Source organism: Ylistrum balloti, unplaced genomic scaffold, assembly GCF_031769215.1.
Source record: "Ylistrum balloti isolate Yb309-2 unplaced genomic scaffold, AGI_CSIRO_Ybal_v1 Utg370222, whole genome shotgun sequence".
NCBI lineage: Eukaryota > Metazoa > Mollusca > Bivalvia > Pectinida > Pectinidae > Ylistrum > Ylistrum balloti.
Window position 1 is genome coordinate 198,315 of NW_026782186.1, and position 20,426 is coordinate 218,740.

A 20,426-nucleotide genomic window follows, 5' to 3' on the forward strand; every position below is an offset into this window, starting at 1 on the left:
TGCGAGACTTATGAGGTGGGCACTACTACTCCAGCCATATAGGTTTCACCATTCGTGCCATCAAAGGTGCGGATAATGTGGGAGCGGATTACTTGAGCAGGATATAGTGACTTCAAACCATTTTTTCCCGGAACCCGCGGACGTTGTCATGATCGCATGTACTCAATATATTTTTCATATGATGTTTTTCGTGTTTAGTTGTTTATTGTCGTGTACGAGTATTTTTATGGCATGTATGGAAGTACGGCGTGAGCGGAAGTACGGGTGCACGTGCGGAATGTTGTTTTTAGTTACGTGACTACAGGTAGTGTATGCCTAGAGTAATAGCTGTTTTGTGAACGCCTGTGGCCGTGTCTCGGTTATTAACATGGAAACAGGCTCGGAAATCAGTAAGTTATTAATGTTTTAGTATTCTGGTTACTTCTCTAGTTTCTTACTTTGAATGTCTTTTTCCGGGTAAGTGTCTTTTAGCATGTATTTGACGTGTGGTCCAATCATGTGTAACCATTGTTTACATCTATATTTGTGTTGTTTAAATGTAGGTTATAAATAATTATGTGGTTATTGCTATGTTATGGAGTTAGTTATAGTGTGTATAGAGTTCTTATGTTGAAATATAAATTATTCGAAGTTATGATAGTTGCAGGTAAATTAGTTTGGTGAATTTCAGCTTTGTAAAAATGTACGGAAGCCCTTTCAGGACATAACTAAACTATTGTGTACATGGATGATAGTGTTAGGAATGGAACGACACGAGTTTATGTTAGTATTTTGTACATCTAATTATTAATATTTGGGCACGTATAAGTAGTTAATTAGGGTATTTATTCTATTACTATCAGAGTTAGGATATTAATGTATATTAATTATTGTTTGCCACGGTTTGTCAGGTGAGAACTTGTCTTGTTTGTTTGTTTAAGCTCTCTATGACGGAATTTAGTCCCTGAGCCAATAGCTACACGACGGCTTCGGCGTCAGGACTTGATAAAGATAGAGTCAGTCTCAGGAAGTTCCGTTGGTGTGACAGGCGAGTCAGCGTGCTAAGTGAAGGAGCGGGCGGTAACACTACGCCTACATGTGGTCGACGTCTGGTATTATAGACGCACTGGTGAGATAATCAGCTATTGCCGAGCTGCGCTAGATTATTTGCGCTAGCAGCTATTGTTCTATACTGTACCTGCGGGAAAGTATGTTTGTTGATATTGCTGTACCCGACATTCTTGCGGAACGCTTGTCCGTGTGCCTGGATTGCGGTTCAGGTGATTGACCTTATTGATGTTTGTCGTGTAGGAAACTTGTGGCTGTCGTGCCGTGTGGATAAAGAACTATGAACTTTGAACTTTCGCGTTGGAGTGAGTGTGAATGTGTCTTAGTGCGATATTTATATTTATCAGTATATAATATTTGTAGTAAATAGTTTCATGTAAAACCGTTTGTTGTCTTCAATCCAAAACACCCTACTCGACCGCTTGTCCTACGTTACAAAATATTGTTATCATACAGTTCAATTTCCTTCTCGAAACCGATCACCTCTTGAAAGCGAACGAAACAACGATGTAAGGAATTGTTTTTTGATCATAGAATAAAGCAATCCCTTCGAATTCATAACCAGTTTTGTATCCGGAACATTTAAAATAGACCAAAATGACTTCTGTAAACCGGCCTTACTTCAGCGAACGATGATGCGAAATCCGATCCACCGACCGTCAAAATAACGCCGGTGCCCAAAGTGTTGTCTTTTACATTGTGTCTCCTAATTCGGATCGATTACCTATTGTGTAAAAGTGTCCAAAATGTCCCCGCCAGTTGCTAAACGGAGATTCTACTGAGACCTTCCAAAAAACACTTCAGTGAGTAGTATGGTGTTGGAAAATGCAGTGTCGGTCATTTTAAAACGGAAATACATCATTGTAAAGAATACAGACGGAAACTGTAATGGGAACAAAGCCTGGATGGCTACATCTTATAGGATTGAATCAAAAGTGTAGACAAACGATTGAGGCGAGAAAACGGACAGTTCTCATCTTCCTCGACTACGTTACACTTAAATATTTTCTCGCCAACTGTATATCGCATCTGTAGCCTCTGGACCAAGGAATCATCCGTGTTTTCAAATCTCGCTACTAATCATAGATAATGAAGAGTTTAGTGTGCCAACAACGACGTCGACCAAGTATAGCTGACGACGAGTAATAGGACGAATCTGCTACTTCATTCTTAACTTAAAGTTCAGATCTTTCTCGACGACTGTGACAGTATGCTGTGGTAAAAGATGATCGATTTCTTAACACATCACAGGATCTGTATACTAAGTGAGGATATTATGGCTCGACAGTAGTGTAATTAGAAGCAATCGACGTTGAACATGCTTTAAGTTAGGCATTATTTTGTTATGACTTTGTTATGAAGTTATCGCTTGAATTTTGCATGCAAATTGCTAGATTGAATTTATTTGAATGGAGTGAAAAAACCTTTCGTGTCTATTGATTGTGAAACCGACTGAAACAGTCTTGATTTTATCAACATTGCGTACCCAGTAAATGTGAAGTTGAAATGTGATGTCCACTGTTATAGTATTCACAATGTTTTTACAATAAAATTACGCATGTATTATCCTTTATGCGGCACCATTAGCACAGAGGTATATATATAGCGACATGCTGGATGTAGGTCATTCCCAACAGTGACAGCATTGTGAAGTAAAACAACAAACAACGTGCACTTACAATCAGCATCAAAACTAAGTTTATAACCTCTACATGACAGTCATCGATCCTACGATATTGATTACTTAACATGAACCACTAACCATACAAAACCCGTGTTATAATGAGTATACATACACATAACATAATTTTTTTAAAAAAACGTCATCCAATCAATGATCTCCAGATCCTATATTGACAATTTTGTATATCTTTATTATCAATTCAAACAATTCTAAGTAAAAAAAAACTGTATTCATCACTGCATCACTGTCAGATATCACATTCAAAACTTTCCAGTGCGTATATTTATTTACATATAGAATTTAAGGTTGCATTTTGTTCCACAATTATTTAAACAAACAACGGGTTATTTCCCGATTCGTAATATGATTGTAACAGATGACGTTATATAACTGGCCACTGAGATATAAATATAATAGGATTGGAAGGGAAACATTCCCTGCCGTTCTTTTTGTCCACGGCAGATAATTGTTTGCTACAATATATCTCGTATGCAAAAATGAATTTAAGTGTCTCAATTGTGCATTATTTCATGTCTTAAACGACAGTAAATATTGTCGTTCATCTCATGGGTTTTTGAGGTTCAATCATACAGCTCTTTACAAGTGGTTTCCTTTCAATACCGTCTTATGTATAAAACTTACAGATCACCATTTTACTAATATCGTACTAACCAATTTCGTGTATTTCAGTGAGCTCAAATATGTTCAGATTTTAAAGTCTTTATTATATACCTCCTTTTGGCAAACTACTACCTTAACACTACATATTTTAAGCTGTTTTATCTTGTATACTAATTCAGTTTATCAGATAATGAAGATTAAAAAAGGCAAACTGATACTTTATTTTTAATATATGTATTATGTTAGGTAGGGAATGACCCCATTTTTGTTCCAGATCAAGTAGTTGAAGGACATTGGATTGTGTTCCAGATCAAGTGGGTGAAGGGCCTTGGGTTGTGCAAACTGAAAAAGGCGCCAAAGATGGTAAAGGATTTGCTGTCAAATTACTTCACCAAGGAGTACCTAACAGTCACGATGGTACAGATATTCTTCGTATCAATTATGTAAAAGAAACACGCATTTTTCAATTAATCTGACACATATGTGACATTCAGTTACTGCACTTGCTTTTCATTAAAAAATGTAGAGTATGCAAATAACATAACAAAACCACATCGAATCTTGGAGTCATCCTCTAATGATACAGTGAACAGGATATGTTGTGTCTTAACTAAAAAATGACATAATCACAGTGTTGAGAACATGAGATACAGCAACGGATCCAGCAAGCATTCCAAGCAAACCAATTTATTTTACAAATTTCTATTAAAATGACATAACATCGCTTCTAATATACACGATTCTAGGTACTAGCCTTGTAGTCAAAGTGATTTAAGATTTAAATATCCATAAGAAGTGCTGAAGAACAAACTTTGGCAATATCCATGAACGGAAGAAGGGTTTGAGGGGAATGCATTTTCCAATTGAGCCCAGTCCCTTCCGCCCCAGAGACATGGATGCACCATTAACAAGGCACTAATTTGCTTTTACCCAAGAATACTTCAGACTTAAGCGTTCCTTAATAAATTATTCGTGTTGTCCATGACTCGAATATTTCAACATTTTTTATGTATGAGTTATTGCTTAGTTAAGATAACCTCAGCTATACATTCTTACATTCAATTTAATTGTGTGTTAATTGTAAACTGTCATTAAGTTTGAATGATCTCACGTATATTCAGTCAATGCATGACGAATTCAGCTCATACAAGTTTTCGGCAATTTTCATCACATGTTGTGCGTCTTCAAAACAGGCAAGCAAAAATGAAGTTGGTGTATATCGTTCCACAGAAAATATCAAAACTCCTGTTCAACAGTCTGAATATCATGGTCAATATATCCCTTTTGACAATCTTCGTTCGTATGCTACAATAAAACCAGACATTTTATTTTATTTGTATTTCTTTTAACGTCTTTAATAACTAACGCGTATATCAGAAAATCTTTTTTATAAAGCATTTACCACAATATCTCTTACTTTGTTGTATAGTTAAGACATGTTTTCGGTTCTATGTAAACAAGACTTTATACTACTGATGATTTGATAAACATATACCAATTTGTTGAGAGGTTCTCTTGCCAGGCTAATACATTGATTTAGGACAGAATTGCGGGCGGCATCAGAACAAAACTATCATTTGCAACAAGAAGCGTTACTTGCCTGTTTCCTAGACATGTAATTCATCGTATACTGCCCTGGATGATCTATCTTGTAACATCTCGTATGATCTAAAACATCATAAAAGTGCTTAAAATAGACCTCTCGTTCTCATCCCCTACATGACCATACAGTGAAATATTCGCCAAACTACGTTTGCTCTGCCATCAAAAATGCCTTGGCACAACGTTAAATTCGCCATAGAGTATAATGTAAATTGCAGTTTGTTAGTAAAACTTTTAAGTTTTGATTTGTATTTTCGCCCTATTGACGTAAATGGGTAAATTGGCAAAAGCTAAACTGCGATCCCCTGATTATAGTATTGACTGTCTATTACAGGGACAGATCCATCTAGTATACATGACCTTGTTCAAAATATCTCTTACGATTGATAATTCAATATCCTTGTGTATGCATTATCACCATGAAAAAATATATCTTTCGATTAACCCTTATTAGGACGTGAAACATATACATCCCGATACCCCTTTAATGTCCCACTTAATTCTTAAAGTCGATTTTAAAGACGATATCGTATTTTCTTGTTATTTCCCCTGATTAACCCCTGTAGGACGTGAAATAGTATACATCCGATACTCCTTTGGTTGTCCTACTTAATTCTTAAAGTCGATTTTAAAGACGATATCGTATTTTCTTGTTATTTCCCCTGATTAACCCCTGTAGGACGTGAAATAGTATACATCCGATACTCCTTTGGTTGTCCTACTTAATTCTTAAAGTCGATTTTAAAGACGATATCGTATTTTCTTGTTACTTCCTCTTATTAATCCCCGTAGGACGTGAAGTAGTATACATCCCGATAAATGTTTGGTTGTCCCACTTAACGTTGATTTTAATGTCGATTTTAAGCACGATATCGTATTTTCCTGTTATTTCCAAGTTCAATTGCTTTGATAGTCACTATGATGTTGACAACTGGTTCGGAATAAGCTTGTTAGTTTTCAATAATTTTATAATATTCTACTGTTTAATTTGAAACCAATAAGATAAAAGTCAAGAAATTGCTACTATAATTCTTAAATCGCTTTTGTATTAATTTGGCAGCAAGCAACAATAAATGTTTGTTTTAGTTCTTAGATTTAGTGTATTAAAAGGCATGTTTGACTTACTGTTCTGCAGGACTATCTCCACTTACAGATCCTGCAAAAAAAGATTTATTTACAAATATATGATTTCATGTCGGAAATTATCAAACCGGACCTTTGACTCGGTATTGTGTATCAAATATCAATGGCAACGCACGAAATACAAAACATGGTAGATTTCGCCAAAACACAAAGCAGTTATTGTATATGGTAAATGAGAATGCTGTAGGATTTTGAACAACGAACTAAGATGGGAAGCTGATCCGAACTTACTTGTAGAACGCCGTTCTAGAACGTCATACACAGATGGCCCAGCGACGGCAGACGATTCTAGCTGTTGATAATCTGACCTGTAAAATGCGTGCAAATTTGGTATTTTAAGTAAATCATATACCTTCCGATGGATTAATCACACTTAGTACGTCGACTGCATAAGCCCATAACTGATCCGTCACCATTTTATTATTATACAAATATCAGGGGAAATAATTTCCATCGAATGACAATAGCTAATATACGAAATTTATGAATGGATGATTCGTATCTCAGAATGTTACTTCTTTATTATTGGCATGAGTCGCTTTGAATTGTTCACAAATCCTTTTAGATGATAAATCTAATTGACGTTATTGCCTTCACCAAAACCTTCACGACGCTAATTTTTGTGATAATGTGCCTTTATGTCATTACGATACAGATAACTTTATAATTAAAAGATACAGAAATTACATGCAACATACTACACTTACTCTCGTCTTTCTCTTGTATTTTCTGCTGCAATGTAAAACAACGCAAATCTGAGAAAAGCGAAGGCAGCGACAAAAATGATTTTTTACAAAAACACATTTGTTAACAAAGAAAAATATGTTTGACGTCCTATCATCATCTAACGTCATTTAAGAATGGTATCCTTATATATGCAAGGAAAGCGCATGTCATTAGAATGCTGCGATATGTTGGGTCTCAAGTCGCTAAATCAAATGCTGAGGTTTAGAAAGGAGTGGTAACTACCATCTTCAGATTTGGTTTTGCTATCCGAGGGGACTGAACCGAAAGCTTAAATAAAACTGAGGCAGTGTCACGACAAACATTAAGACTGATTTTAGAGGAAATATGAAGATACCAATGTTAGTCGTAATCTTGCTTATTTGAACCTTTCTACTTATTACTTGTCTCTTAAATTAAATACGAAAACCGTAATGAGCAGTACTCCAGGAAAAACAACATCCGGATAAGAGGGCTCTCAGAATGTAAAGGTGAAAACCTGAGAGAGGAGTTACCAAGGAAAATCCTGGAAGTGACCGGTGTGAAATTAAATGGTTATTATGACATCGTTGCAGTACATCGTATTCCCAGTGGATCAAGGTCACCTCGACCAATCATTGTGAAGTTGTTAAACAGTGACATTAAGAACCTTGTGACAAAAAACAAACAGTCATTACGTAAAGCTTGACTATACATAGCTGAGGACATTACCAGCGAAAATTTTCTACTCATGGACAAAGTACGGGCTTGTGACAAAATTGAGTACAGCTGGTATTATAACTGTAATATGTATGGTCTCTGTGTTGAAACAAAACAACGAGTGAAATTCAGTTTGTTTGATGACATTGACTGCATTGTGAATGAACACATCCAGAGTGTTAATATGAATACAAATACATACGTGGGACAAAAAATAACACAAAAGTAATGGAGTATTTGTATATTTGTATGTGTGGTGTAGCAATGTATGAGACTGACCTTTGAACTGTCTTTTGAGTCTCTTACATGATACACGGATTGTCTTTTCTGTTGAGAGAGGTAAGTCAATGATCAAATCACTGTTTGTTAACATGCACTTTGTTCAAGTGATTTTTTTCTGTTTTTTTTTTTTTTTTTTTGTTTTTTTTTTGTTGTACATATGAAATTATTTTTTGTCAAAATTTGCAAGAATTTATGTTGTAATACAGTTGCTGAGTGCACATGACCAAATATCAAGTTTCAGTTTAAAATTATATGACACTCATATCAAGTAGATCAAATATTGCAGATTCTTCATAAGATCCATTGTTTTCAGTGTGATTCCATTTCTTTTTCCATGTAGTAATAAGAAGTCGTGATCATAACATTAAATTATTTATACTAGATGTTTTACCAACATTTGCAATTTGATATCGTAATTCTTGCTACATTTCTACCACTGACAGGGAAACAAATGCAAAACCTCAATAATCTCAAACTGTAAAAAAAAAAATAAATAAATGAAAATAAAAATAAAAATGTATAGTATACTATATATAAAATTATGTATATCAAGCAGTTTAACTATATAAAAAAATTTTTTTTTATATATTTACCTATCCTATGAATGTTTGTCAAAAAAAAAAATAGAAAGTTTTTCCATAATGTTATTTTTATGGATAACACATGTTGTACAACCATGCAGTATTATAAGATAATGAAACAGTAAGATGGTACTATAAACATGTGTTTGTTAATCATGAGTACCATTGATAAGACAGTGATTATGAGTAAATTCTGTTTTATATTCAATGTAATTATATATGTTCGAGTGATATATGTTTCAGTAATACAATAAAGATTTTGAACCCCAGTATGAATGTATCTGTAACCTCGATACCTACATGTAGCATGGATGACTGGCCTGTGGTTGTGTATCTGGTATCAGTATTTATTGTTGATGATGTGCCTTTTCAATAATATAAACATTATCATAGTATTCTGATTTTCTAAGTCATTATTATATATTGGATAATCTCAATCTTGATGATAATTTATTTTGTACTGAAGATATTATTGTCCAAACATGTATCTATTTTCACTATTCATATGGAGTCACAATATTTTAATTAGCCTATACTACTAATTGTATAAAAATGGATTTTCAATCTTCTGATACTTATCTGAATCCAATTCTCTTCCATTCAGCCCTACGGCTTACTAGTTAAATAATATGCACTTGTCAACCTGTTGGGTGCGCGACACTGAAGTTCAAAGTTGAAAATTATCTTATCGATATTGCATTGCACGTGCCTGACCCATGTGAGAGGTCACCATATAAAAAGACATAACCAAGCCTCGACACACGCTTTTTTGTCAGTCAGGGTGCGTGACAGACATTAAGCCAGAAGGGAAGGCTATCTTGCGGGTCTCGCGTCCGCGATTTGCATTTGCTTGGTAAAGTTTCAGCCATTTGAACTTATTTTTATTGATTCCTTTCCTTCGCTCCGCGAATTTCATTTGTTTACATTTGGTTATCAGCTGTACGGTTATGCGTCGTAAGCAGGCTCGCGGTAAACGGTTGCCTTTGTCGGTGACTTTCGATAATTGTGAGTCTAACGATGACCTCTCTCTCCATCCCGGAGAGACGGAGGCAGAGGGGTGTGATGATTTCTTTCCGGGACCCCTTCCCGATTTGAGTTCGGGTCTAAGCGACTCTGTCGCTTGTGCAAGTGATAAGGACTCTGCACAGCCGCAGTCACCGAACGTTGTTCGGAATGACAAATATGGCGGCGTCGGAGGCGATGCCCCGACTGTTCCTTTGCCCCGTGGGGGTAAGAAACGTCCCGTCTGCACTGAGGCTGCCGCTGGTAGCGAGTTTCAACTCATGGCGAAACGTATGAGGGCTCTGGAGGAGCAGTTAGCAGACGTTAAGCGGGACCGGGCGAGTTCCCGTACAGGAAACCAAACGGCTGGTGGGTATGGCAATGATTATGTTGTTGACAGTTTTGACTCAGATTTTTTTAGTATGACGGACCCGTTGGGTCTTCAAGATACAGAACAATCTTCCATTGAGTTAGATGATATATATTCTGATATTTTACCCACAGAGGAAGGTCATATGGAGGACTTGTTCGCCATCCCTGACTATGTATATGGTGATGTAAAGTTGGGCCCTAGTGTTCACGAGGGACTTGCCAAACTTGTAAATACTGCTTGTAGGAAAACGTCGGACGTTTCTAAAATGGCAGAAAAATACCCTGTACCAGCAAATTGTGCCGCTATGACCGTCCCACGATGTAACCCTGAGATTTGGGGTAAACTTGGTAAGCCTTTACAGGCAAGAGATTTTCAACTTAAAGAGGCCCAGAAGTCGGTGTCTGACGGTATGGTACCTGTGATGAGGCTGACTGAGGCTCTTGTGAGTCATCCAGACTTTCGAGAGAAGTTCAGGCCTCTGTGTATTGATGCTCTGTCCATGCTAGGGAATGCAGTACATACATTGTCTGTGAAACGTAGGTTTCTTATGAGACAAGCCCTCCCGCCATCATATCATGCCTTATGTGGGAAAAACATGCCAATAACTTCAAATCTATTTGGGGATGATCTTGCAAGGAAGGTGAGAGACATTTTTGAGGCTAATAAGGCTTTCAATGTTTTGTCTTCACGAAAACAGGTACAGCGAGGAGGTTGGAGTGGCGGCCAGAGAGGGCGAGGGGGCTATAGCCAGTACAGAAGCTCAGCAAGGCCTTTTTTACGGTCGGGCCAGCGGGGCCGGGGACAACGGCGACCCGCATACATGCAGCAAAGTCAAAGCCAGAGCCAGACACAGAAAAAAGAATAGCCCCTAAGGTGAGTGTTCCATCTGGTAGAATCGGAGAGCGTTTAGAATTTTGGAAATCATTGACTGATGATGAATGGATTTTGGATACTGTGCGTGGTCTTACACTTGAGTTTGTAGAAATCCCTGTGCAACATAAATTGTCGGGACCAGTAGCTTTTAGTAAGGAAGAGATGGAGATTGTTGATTCTGAGGTGAATGATTTAGTATCCAAAGGGGCAATAACTCAGTCTATTCATGAAAAAGGTGAATTTGTTTCTAATTTGTTCCTGGTCCAAAAGAAAAATAGTAAATTTAGGCCAGTCATTAATTTGAGGAAGTTGAACGAGTTTATGGTGTACCACCATTTTAAGCAGGAGACCTTAGATGTACTAGAATTTGTAGAGAGAGGTGATTTCTTCACTTCTATTGATCTAAAGGATGCATATTTCAGTGAACAAACATCATAGGAAATACCTGAAATTCAAATGGAGAGGTATACTATATGAGTTTATGGCTATGCCTTTCGGTTTGACAAGTGCCCCTCGGATATTTACCAAAGTACTGAAGCCAATTATGGCTAAAGTTCGCAGATTGGGTATCCATGCTTTCTATTACATAGATGACTCTTTGGTCAAGGCTGCTGACAGAGAGGTTTGTGAAAGGAACTGTAGGGTGTTAGCTGGAGTTTTGGAATCTGCTGGGTTCCAGATTAGTTCCGAAAAATCTTTCTGCTAGTCAAATGGTCATTCATCTTGGGTACTTGATAGATTCTATCACATTTACCGTTTCGTTACCAGAACAAAAGGTTAAGAAAATCATAGATGCATGTTCCCATGTCTTAGGTCAAAAGTCAATTTCTCTAAGGGACCTTGCTAGTCTCATTGGCTTGTTTACGTCATCTCTTAGAGCAGTTCGGCTGTCAGGGCTATTTTACAGATTGGTAGACAAGGATAAGACAGCAGCCCTACATAATGGTTTGTCTTATGACGACAAGGTCAGTTTGTCTAGGTTGGCACAAACGGAGATAGTATGGTGGAGAGATAAGGTGAACAGTATGAATGGTCGGGCGATAAGACCAAGTGATCCAGATGTGATTATGGAAACTGATGCATCTGGTGATGGATGGGGAGCAAAGTTTGGCTCTCAGATAACAAAAGGTCTTTGGTCAAAAGCAGAACGTGAACATCACATAAATTTTTTGGAATTAAAAGCTGTCTGGTTGGCATTACGATGTTTTTGTTCAGACATGACTGATACTCATGTCAGGGTTGTGACGGATAACGTCTGTACAATTTCATATGTTAATAAGCCTGGTGGAAATGTAACAGAGCTGAATGAGTTAGCAAAAGAGATATGGCTGTGGTGTACGGAAAGAAATATTTTCATTTCTGCCTGCCACATACCGGGTGTTTTGAATGTTGATGCTGATTACTTATCACGGTCAATGCAGTCTTCGGGAGAGTGGTCATTACACCCTCTGATATTTGACAGAATATGGGGTCAATTCTTAAATCCAGATGTTGACCTATTTGCAAGTAGGTTGAATTTTAAGGTTACTTAGTTTGTCTCATGGTATCCTGGAGAGTTAAATACCCTCCCAAGTCTCTGGGTTTCTATTTCTGCTGTTTAGTTTTGGATCTCCCACCCTATAGTTGCACACAATCTGCCAACATTTCTCATTGAAATAAGCGTGTGTCTAGGCTTGGTTATGTCTTTTTATATGGTGACCTCTCACATGGGTCAGGCACGTGCAATGCAATATCGATAAGATAATTTTCAACTTTGAACTTCAGTGTCGCGCACCCAACAGTTTGACAAGTGCATATTATTTAACTCTCCAGCCTCCGGGCTTCATTACAGAGAATCCCTCTCATCCATCGTGATACCTGGATGAGGGGGGATTTTGCCTTGTGTAGAGGACCAAAATATTAGGAACGCTCAAAATGTCGGGTATGCCAGTCCAAATATGGATTTTATGTGTACTTTTGGGGGGAATTCTGGAATTATGGTATGTACTACTGCCTACAAGCAATGTTTATAAGCAGATCAGCCCAAAAGTTACAAAGTGTGTTAATGACTCTTCTGGTGGTGTCATGTTATTTTGTGTTGAGTCTCTAGTAATGGTTCCCTGTTTTCAATCAATTTCTTTATTGTCAGTTAGGAAAGAATATAAAAGTTTTGGGGTATGTGGTACTATCAGGATCAGCATTCTCCCTCCTAAACCTTATACTCTAACTAGCTTCTGTCTCTGTTTCTATCCCCTACAGCCTTTCTCTATTTCTTCTGTTGTGTTAATATACCCTTTGGCTATCTTCTTTCTTCTCACCCAAGCATCCATGGAAGGAAAATCTAATAAGTTAAACATTAAGTATAGGTGAAGGGGTAAAGTTCTTATCAGCCAATTGTCAGGGTTTAGGTGACAAAATGAAACGTAAAGATGTATTCGCATATCTAAGAAGTAAAATATTTAATCTGTATTGTCTCCAAGACACACACTTTACAAATAATAATGAGGAATTAATAAGAAATGAATAGGGCTATTCCTGCTACTTTAGTTCTTTTAAATCAAACGCTAGGGGTGTTGCTATTCTATTTAACAATAATTTTGAAGTAAAAGTAATTAAAGAGAAAAGAGATATATATGGGAACTTTTTAGCACTTAACTTAGAAATTGAGGGTACTAATTTGACAGTAATGTCTATTTATGGTCCTAATAATGATGATCCTTCTTTTTTTGAGTTGATAGAGGAAACAATGTATGAGTTTAAGACCGATAAGTGTATAGTATGTGGCGACTTCAACCTGATCCTGAATCCCGAGCTAGATTATGACAAATCTTACAAAAGGGTAAACAATCCAAAGTCCAGAGAAAAAATACTAGAGATTATGGAAAATTTTGATTTAATTGATGTCTTTAGAGAGCAGCATTCTGATTCCAGGCGGTATACATGGAGGAGGAGCAACCCTGTAAAACAGGCTCGTTTAGATTTTTTTCTGGTAGCTGGTAGCCTCCTGCCTAGTACATATGAAACAGGCATTGAACCTGGCTATAGGTCTGATCATTCATTTCCAACTATTACGCTAAAATATAATTATTTTAAAAAGGGCAAAGGCCTATGGAAATTCAACAACTCATTACTTTACGATCAAGATTATATAAAGCTTATCAATGATACGATAATGAATATTAAACTGCAGTATTGCCTCCCTGTATACCATCCAGACTATGTAAAAAAATCCTAGATGCGATGATTTAGATTTTGTTATTCATGACCAGTTGTTTTTAGAAACTTTACTGATGGAAATTAGAGGAAAATCTATTTCGTACTCTACTCATAAGAAGAAACAACAGAACTTAAAGGAGGAATGTATTAAAAAAGAAATTAAATCACTTGAGCAGAAGAATAATGTAAATTTAGATGTACTAAATATGAAAAAAAAGGAATTGGAAGATATTAGACAACATAAGATTAAGGGAAGTGTCATTCGCTCAAGGGCCAGGTGGGTTGAAGATGGGGAAAACCTTCTAGCTATTTTTTAAATTTAGAAAATAGAAATTACACATCAAAAATAATTCCCAAATTAGAATTGGATAATGGAGAAATAGTAACTGAACAAGAGGATATTTTAAGGGAAGTGAAGTCTTTTTATGAGCATTTATATAGTGAAGACAAAGATATAAAAGATGCATATTTAGATAAAGTTTTGAAAAATTACCATGTTCCAAAATTAAGTAAAGTAGAATCTGAAAGCTTGGAAGGTCTTATAACTCTTAGGGAAGCTTCTGATACTCTTAAAAACATGAAAAACAATAAAAACCCTGGTTCTGATGGGTATACAGTGGAATTTTTTTTAAATCTTTGGAAAGATTTGGGGAACTTTGTAGTTAGGTCAATTAATTATGGTTTTAAAAACAATCAGTTGTCTGTTACTCAGAGACAGGGCATAATCACTTGTCTACCCAAGGGGGACAAACCTAGACATTTTATAAAGAATTGGCGACCAATTTCTCTTCTAAATACTGTGTATAAAATAGCTTCAGGTTCCATTGCTAATAGAGTTAAACCATTACTAGGAAAACTAATAGATGAAGACCAGGGTTTCTGTCGGGGAGATATTTGGGAGAAAATTCTAGACTTATTTTTGATATTATGCAATACGCGGAGGATTGTAATATTCCTGGAATGCTTTTGATGATTGACTTCGAAAAGGCGTTTGATTCGGTTTCATGGAAATTTATTGATGAAGTTCTAGATTTTTTTAAGTTTGGTCATGACATGAGGAAATGGGTACAAATTTTGCATAGTAAGGCTAATTCGGCCATAAATCAAGAGGGGAATTTGTCAGATGTTTTTAGATAAAGCGTGGTTGTCGTCAAGGCGACCCAATAGCACCTTACCTGTTTATCCTTTGTGCAGAAATTTTAGCAATACGTATTAGAAACAAGAAAAGTATTAAGGGTATAGAGATTAATAATTGCCCAATTCTTCTTTCGCAATATGCGGATGACACTTCCCTTATCTTAGATGGATCAGAATGCTCTCTCAAAGAATCCATCAAGGAACTAACTATATACAAAGAAATCTCAGGTCTTAAAATCAACATAGGTAAAACACAGATTGTATGGATGGGGAGCAAAAAATATAGTAAGGATGTATTTTTGCCAAATTTAAATTTAAATTGGGGAGTGGAACATTTCTCACTCCTAGGTATTGAATTCCATGTTGATTTGTTTAAAATTGCTAAACTTAATTATGACAAGAAACTTGTCAAACTCAAATCTCTTATCAAATGTTGGAGCCGTAGATCTGTCACTCCTATTTGGAAAATAAGCAAAATTAAATCTCTATTGATCTCCCTGTTCAATCATCTTTTTATATCACTTCCCAACCCTGATGAAACTTTCATAAAAAAACTTAATTTAATTCTTTTTAATTATCTTTGGGGCGGTAAAACAGACATGGTTAAAAGAAATGTTATTGTACAAAATTACATGGAAGTAGGCCTGAAGATGTTACAGATTGATACATACATAGATGCTCTCAAACTTGGTTGGATCAGAAGAATTTTCAGATCTTCTAGTAAGTGGCTAGTGATTTGGAAAGAAAATGTGAATATTCAGATTTTAGCTAATTGTGGGAGGGAGTATTTACTCATTGCAAAAACTAGATGTAAAAATATTTTTTGGGAAAACGTTTTTCAGGCTTGGTATAAATTTAGAGTGAAAGAAGAACTCTTCAGAAATGATGTTGAGTCCATACTTAAAGTGCCTCCTTGGTTTAATAAAAACTTTGACATAAATAACAAACCAATTTTTTTATGAAAAATGGTATAATGCAGGAGTGAGAGTAGTAAATGATTTATTACAGGACTCTAGAGAATTTTTATTTTACGATTTTATTGAATTTTGTAATGTATATGGTTTAGTAACTAAATATTTACAGTACTATGGAGTAATCCAAAGTATAAAGAAATTCTTGAGGCCTGTTACCCCTCTAACTGGATCGTTAATGTATCCCTCTATCCCGTTGAGTCTTGAATTAATTTTAAAGAAAAAAAAAGGATCACAAGACTTCTATCAACTACTTATTAAAAAGGAAATTAACATTGGGGCAGCATAAATGGGGAAGTATTTTTGATTTAAGTAAAGAGAAGTGGAAAAAATATACAATATTGCTTTTAGATCAACTCAAAACACCAGACTTCGTTGGTTACAATTCAGGATAAATCATTTTATTTTAACAACCAACTTGTATGCATATAATATTGGTATCTCTAACAACCCTAACTGTAATTTTTGTAATAGGGAAAGGGAGACAATTGTTCATATGTTATGGGAATGTAGTGAAGTCCAAAAATTTTATGCCAGTTTTGAAACACTTTTGGATGCTCTTAAAATAGTGTTCCCTATTAATAAAGAATCAATCTTATTTGGCCTGGTAAACAATACTGGGGTCTACAATCGAGTAGATAATGAAGTACTTCTGATTATTAAATCTTATATCTATAAAACTAGAACTCTGCATAATACGTTATCGGTCTTTGCTTTAGTCAATGTTATAAAAGAAAACTATATTGTCCAAAAGTTTATTTCAACTGGTAAAGGTAATTCTTCCTTACAAATCTTTCCAAATGAATGGGGTAAATGGAAAAAACTAGTAGATATTGCCTAAGGCTTGGCTGTTTTCAGGCTGATGACTTCTGTCTCTTTTCAATTTTTTTTTTTTTTTGTATATTCTCAATATTGAGCTCATTTGATAACAACTAAAGTTCTCAAAGAGTAAGTCTGTTACATTCCTTCCATTTCATGCTTGTTCCAACTCCTTCTTTGTCTATCCTGTTCTTAAGCCTGTCACTTCTAATTCATACTATTCTTCTAACGTTTTCTCCAAATTGCAACTCATTTGCCTTGCTGTTGATGTTTTGGATTAGTTTACTCTGTTGTAGAAACCCTTTGTTTAAATGAATATCTCAAAATAATAATAATATAAAAAATACTAATAACTTGTCAATATATCTCTTATTCCAATCTATTCTTTTACTTTTTTCTAAAAAAAAAAAAAAACCCAAAAACAGAAAACCATTATAATGTGTGGTAGCACTTCCATACCTCCTCACAATAACAGCTCTCAGAATATTAGATCACTGAACCTACTAGTATTTCATTGATAATTTTAGAAGAGATCTGCTAACCTTTTTTTTTTTTTTTCCTTTTTTTTATTTCCAAAGGGACGTGCTAGCATTCTTTGGTTGATTGATTTCCTGTTTATTGATTTATAAGTGTGGCTGTATGTGTGAAAACTTGAAGGTGCGAGTGTGGTGTATGTACACGATGCATACATGGCTTTACCTGTATATGTTATTAGGTGTATTGTGTATGCCTGGGTGCATGTTTGTATTGCATGTACATGTAATATGTATAGGCATGTGTGAGTAGACATGCACATATTCTTTGAGAGAAGCTCATCTGTATGTGTATAGCCATGTATAGATCCATTCAGGGAAGTGAAAATGTGTATGTTATTCTGGGAGAGTGCTTTTCATATTTATAAATACTAGTGTTGTATTATGTACCTGTACATTATATTGAATAAAAAAATTAAATTAAAAAAAAAAAATTAAATACGATGGTCAAACATCGCCTATCCTATTGACGCTATAATGGGACCAGATGTGATGACATGCTATTGTGAAAGTATTTTTAAAGATTCGTTAAGGTCTCAATCAGCCAAAATAGATATATTTACCTGGTAATGAAGGATGTTCGTCCCGTGGCAATCCAGCTTCGTCCTGTTCATTTCTAACACTGAAAAGTCCATAGAAAGACACACAATAAACGTTTGCAACACCGTTGGAAACAGTTCTTCCATTTATCTACAATAAGATCTAATACATTTTTTTATTTGATAGGGCATTGTTGAATCGATACTCTTTATTTGTTTCATGGAGCTTCTATATATAGATATATGTTTTCATACAGAAGATGTGCAAGTGAATGACATACAGTAAAGCGAAACGATGAACTGAATTGCATCATCCAGCACTTTCTTCGTCATTGACGCTAATGGCCTAACTTTTGAATTCTTACAGGCAACCAAGAAAAATCAATATTGATAGGAAGAGATCTCAAAAATTATATGAGTAGCCCTATGATTCAATTCATTTCAGGAAGTTCATATGTCTGATAATTTGTAAGGAATGTCGAGTACATGCGTATATTCTGAACCGTGTCGTTATCTGAACGAATTATTACGTAGGCAACCCTAAGGGAGTTTAAGTCCTCACTGTTTTACCTGGAGTTCAAAAGGCACACAAGTGAATAGCACTTTCGATACAGTTATCTTTCTGTTTTAAGTGAATTCCCGTGTATTTATTTCATTTTACATTTGATCATTCCTTTGTTTAATACCCCAAAATATCAAAAGAGTAACTGAAAGTCGTCACTCCGTTCTGGAATTATATTCTTACTAGCAAGGTAGCCGATTGTTACCTGAAACAGAAGGATGACGAAATCAAGAATAAATGAATATTTGCTTTCACTCTATATATAACAGTTAGATAGCTGTGCCTTATTTACATCGATTAATTTTTCACTATCAAGTCACTAACACGAATAGTATGAAATCCGTTTGTCAAATTCGGACGAATCAGCTCTACATAAAATTGTTTAAAACAGCTGGTCACTTGAAAATTGAGAGTAGTAACACGGTAAAAGGATCGCATGCGATGTGTCTTTCAAAACAGATATATCATTAACATCATGCAAATGAAAATAGATGATTAATAAACATACGACTGATAAAAAGTCCCAGTCCAACAGTAACTAGGAGCAATGGAACCGCTATACAGATGAAGACTATCCCGGTTATATAGATACTGCCAGCTTCATTTTGTGTTGGTTCTGCTGAAATGATAAATTGTGACCAGACACAAGTCGAAATAGAGGATTAAATATTGACTGAATCACCATTATGTTGTTTCCATAATGTGTAAATAGAGATTATCATCTTACACTGATGCAGGGAGTTTTGTGGTTTTCCTTTTTCACCTGAACAAACATTTGTTATTTTCCGAAGATATTTTATTTTACAAATGATGAATGTACATGCTGATGGATATAAAATAAATGTCGAAAGACCACATGAGAGAATCCGGGACGATTGCATCAATGTTTTCTAATCAGGATATTACTATGAACCCGAAAATTTACAAGTCGTATCCCCCGTGATTTCTCTTATTCCGCAAATAACCTTTTGTCTGTTTCGGTTAGTATGGCCTGTCGTAAGAGGCCCTCTACAGAATCAAACACGTTATCAAAACAGGTCACAGAGATCTCGCAAAGTTCTTCATTTTCTCTTTCAGATATAATGCTGACGACTTGCATTTAGATAAAGAAATCTATTGGCAACAATCATCGTATATACCAACCAGAATTGGAAATCAAGGATATGACAGACTTTGGCATTTATCTCGATCTTTTCCTCAAATGAAACCAACAGGGGCAGCTTTCCAAAACAATGTGTAATAAGCGTGATGCTTTTTATTTCCCTTTTGTGAATTTTCGCCATTTCTGAATAGCAACACACCTGCACCCCGCAGTTGATTTTATGTACTAAATTTTGTTGTTACCAGTATCGTAATTTTCGTGCCAGGTTACGGCAACTTAGAAAATCACAACACTGAGTATCAAGATGCAGGGTGATTGACCGTAAATTTAAAATACTCATGCATACACTACCTATTTTAACGTTGACAGATCTGTTCCCGTGGTATGTCTTTCCAGTGAACGTGTTCTTTGCAACACACACGTACTGTCCTGAACTATCACCGCTGCTGAGGACTAACTTTGATCCGGCACCAACTTTAACACCATCTAACAACCATTTATAATCCAAAGTATCGTCCACTGAGCAAGTCAAAGTCAAAACATTCTCGGCCAGGCGAACATGAAGGTTGATATGAACAGGCTTGATGGATTTTTCCACTTCCAATTCATAAATAAATGACTCAGCATCAATGAAATTCTTCATCATAAAATATCATAAGCATTTTCAAAATTGATATTGTAAATATTATTTATATATATATATATATATATATTATTGCCATCGTTCAGGAAAAATATCAAATTATACTTTATCGTAGTTATATTCTAGCTTTTTTGTTAAACATCGTACCTTGCTAGTATTTTGTCATCCACACTACGTTCGAATTATGCTTAAGTAATTTGTTAAAACTAAAGCAAACATAAGGCCTAAGGCCTGCATCGCACACATCAAATACAAATCATTGACATTAAAGTATGGTGAATGAAATGAACGACTA

At 35.6% G+C, this 20,426-nt stretch overlaps 1 protein-coding gene across 1 annotated transcript in view; it reads right to left on the reverse strand.

Annotated features, from left to right (window-relative positions):
* Window positions 1–4,630: 4,630 nt before the first annotated feature.
* The window catches only part of LOC132551854 (carcinoembryonic antigen-related cell adhesion molecule 1-like), a 28,386-nt gene continuing 12,590 nt past the window's right edge, over window positions 4,631–20,426 (reverse strand). Inside the window, exons 4-12 of the mRNA XM_060215998.1 lie at window positions 19,840–20,085; window positions 18,895–19,002; window positions 18,570–18,591; window positions 17,849–17,907; window positions 6,805–6,829; window positions 6,329–6,405; window positions 6,080–6,110; window positions 4,953–5,020; window positions 4,631–4,657 (exon numbers count right to left, since the gene is read on the reverse strand). Coding sequence (XP_060071981.1) covers window positions 4,960–5,020; window positions 6,080–6,110; window positions 6,329–6,405; window positions 6,805–6,829; window positions 17,849–17,907; window positions 18,570–18,591; window positions 18,895–19,002; window positions 19,840–20,085 — 629 coding nt within the window. The 3' untranslated portion in view covers window positions 4,631–4,657; window positions 4,953–4,959. The remainder of the gene's footprint in view (window positions 4,658–4,952; window positions 5,021–6,079; window positions 6,111–6,328; window positions 6,406–6,804; window positions 6,830–17,848; window positions 17,908–18,569; window positions 18,592–18,894; window positions 19,003–19,839; window positions 20,086–20,426) is intronic.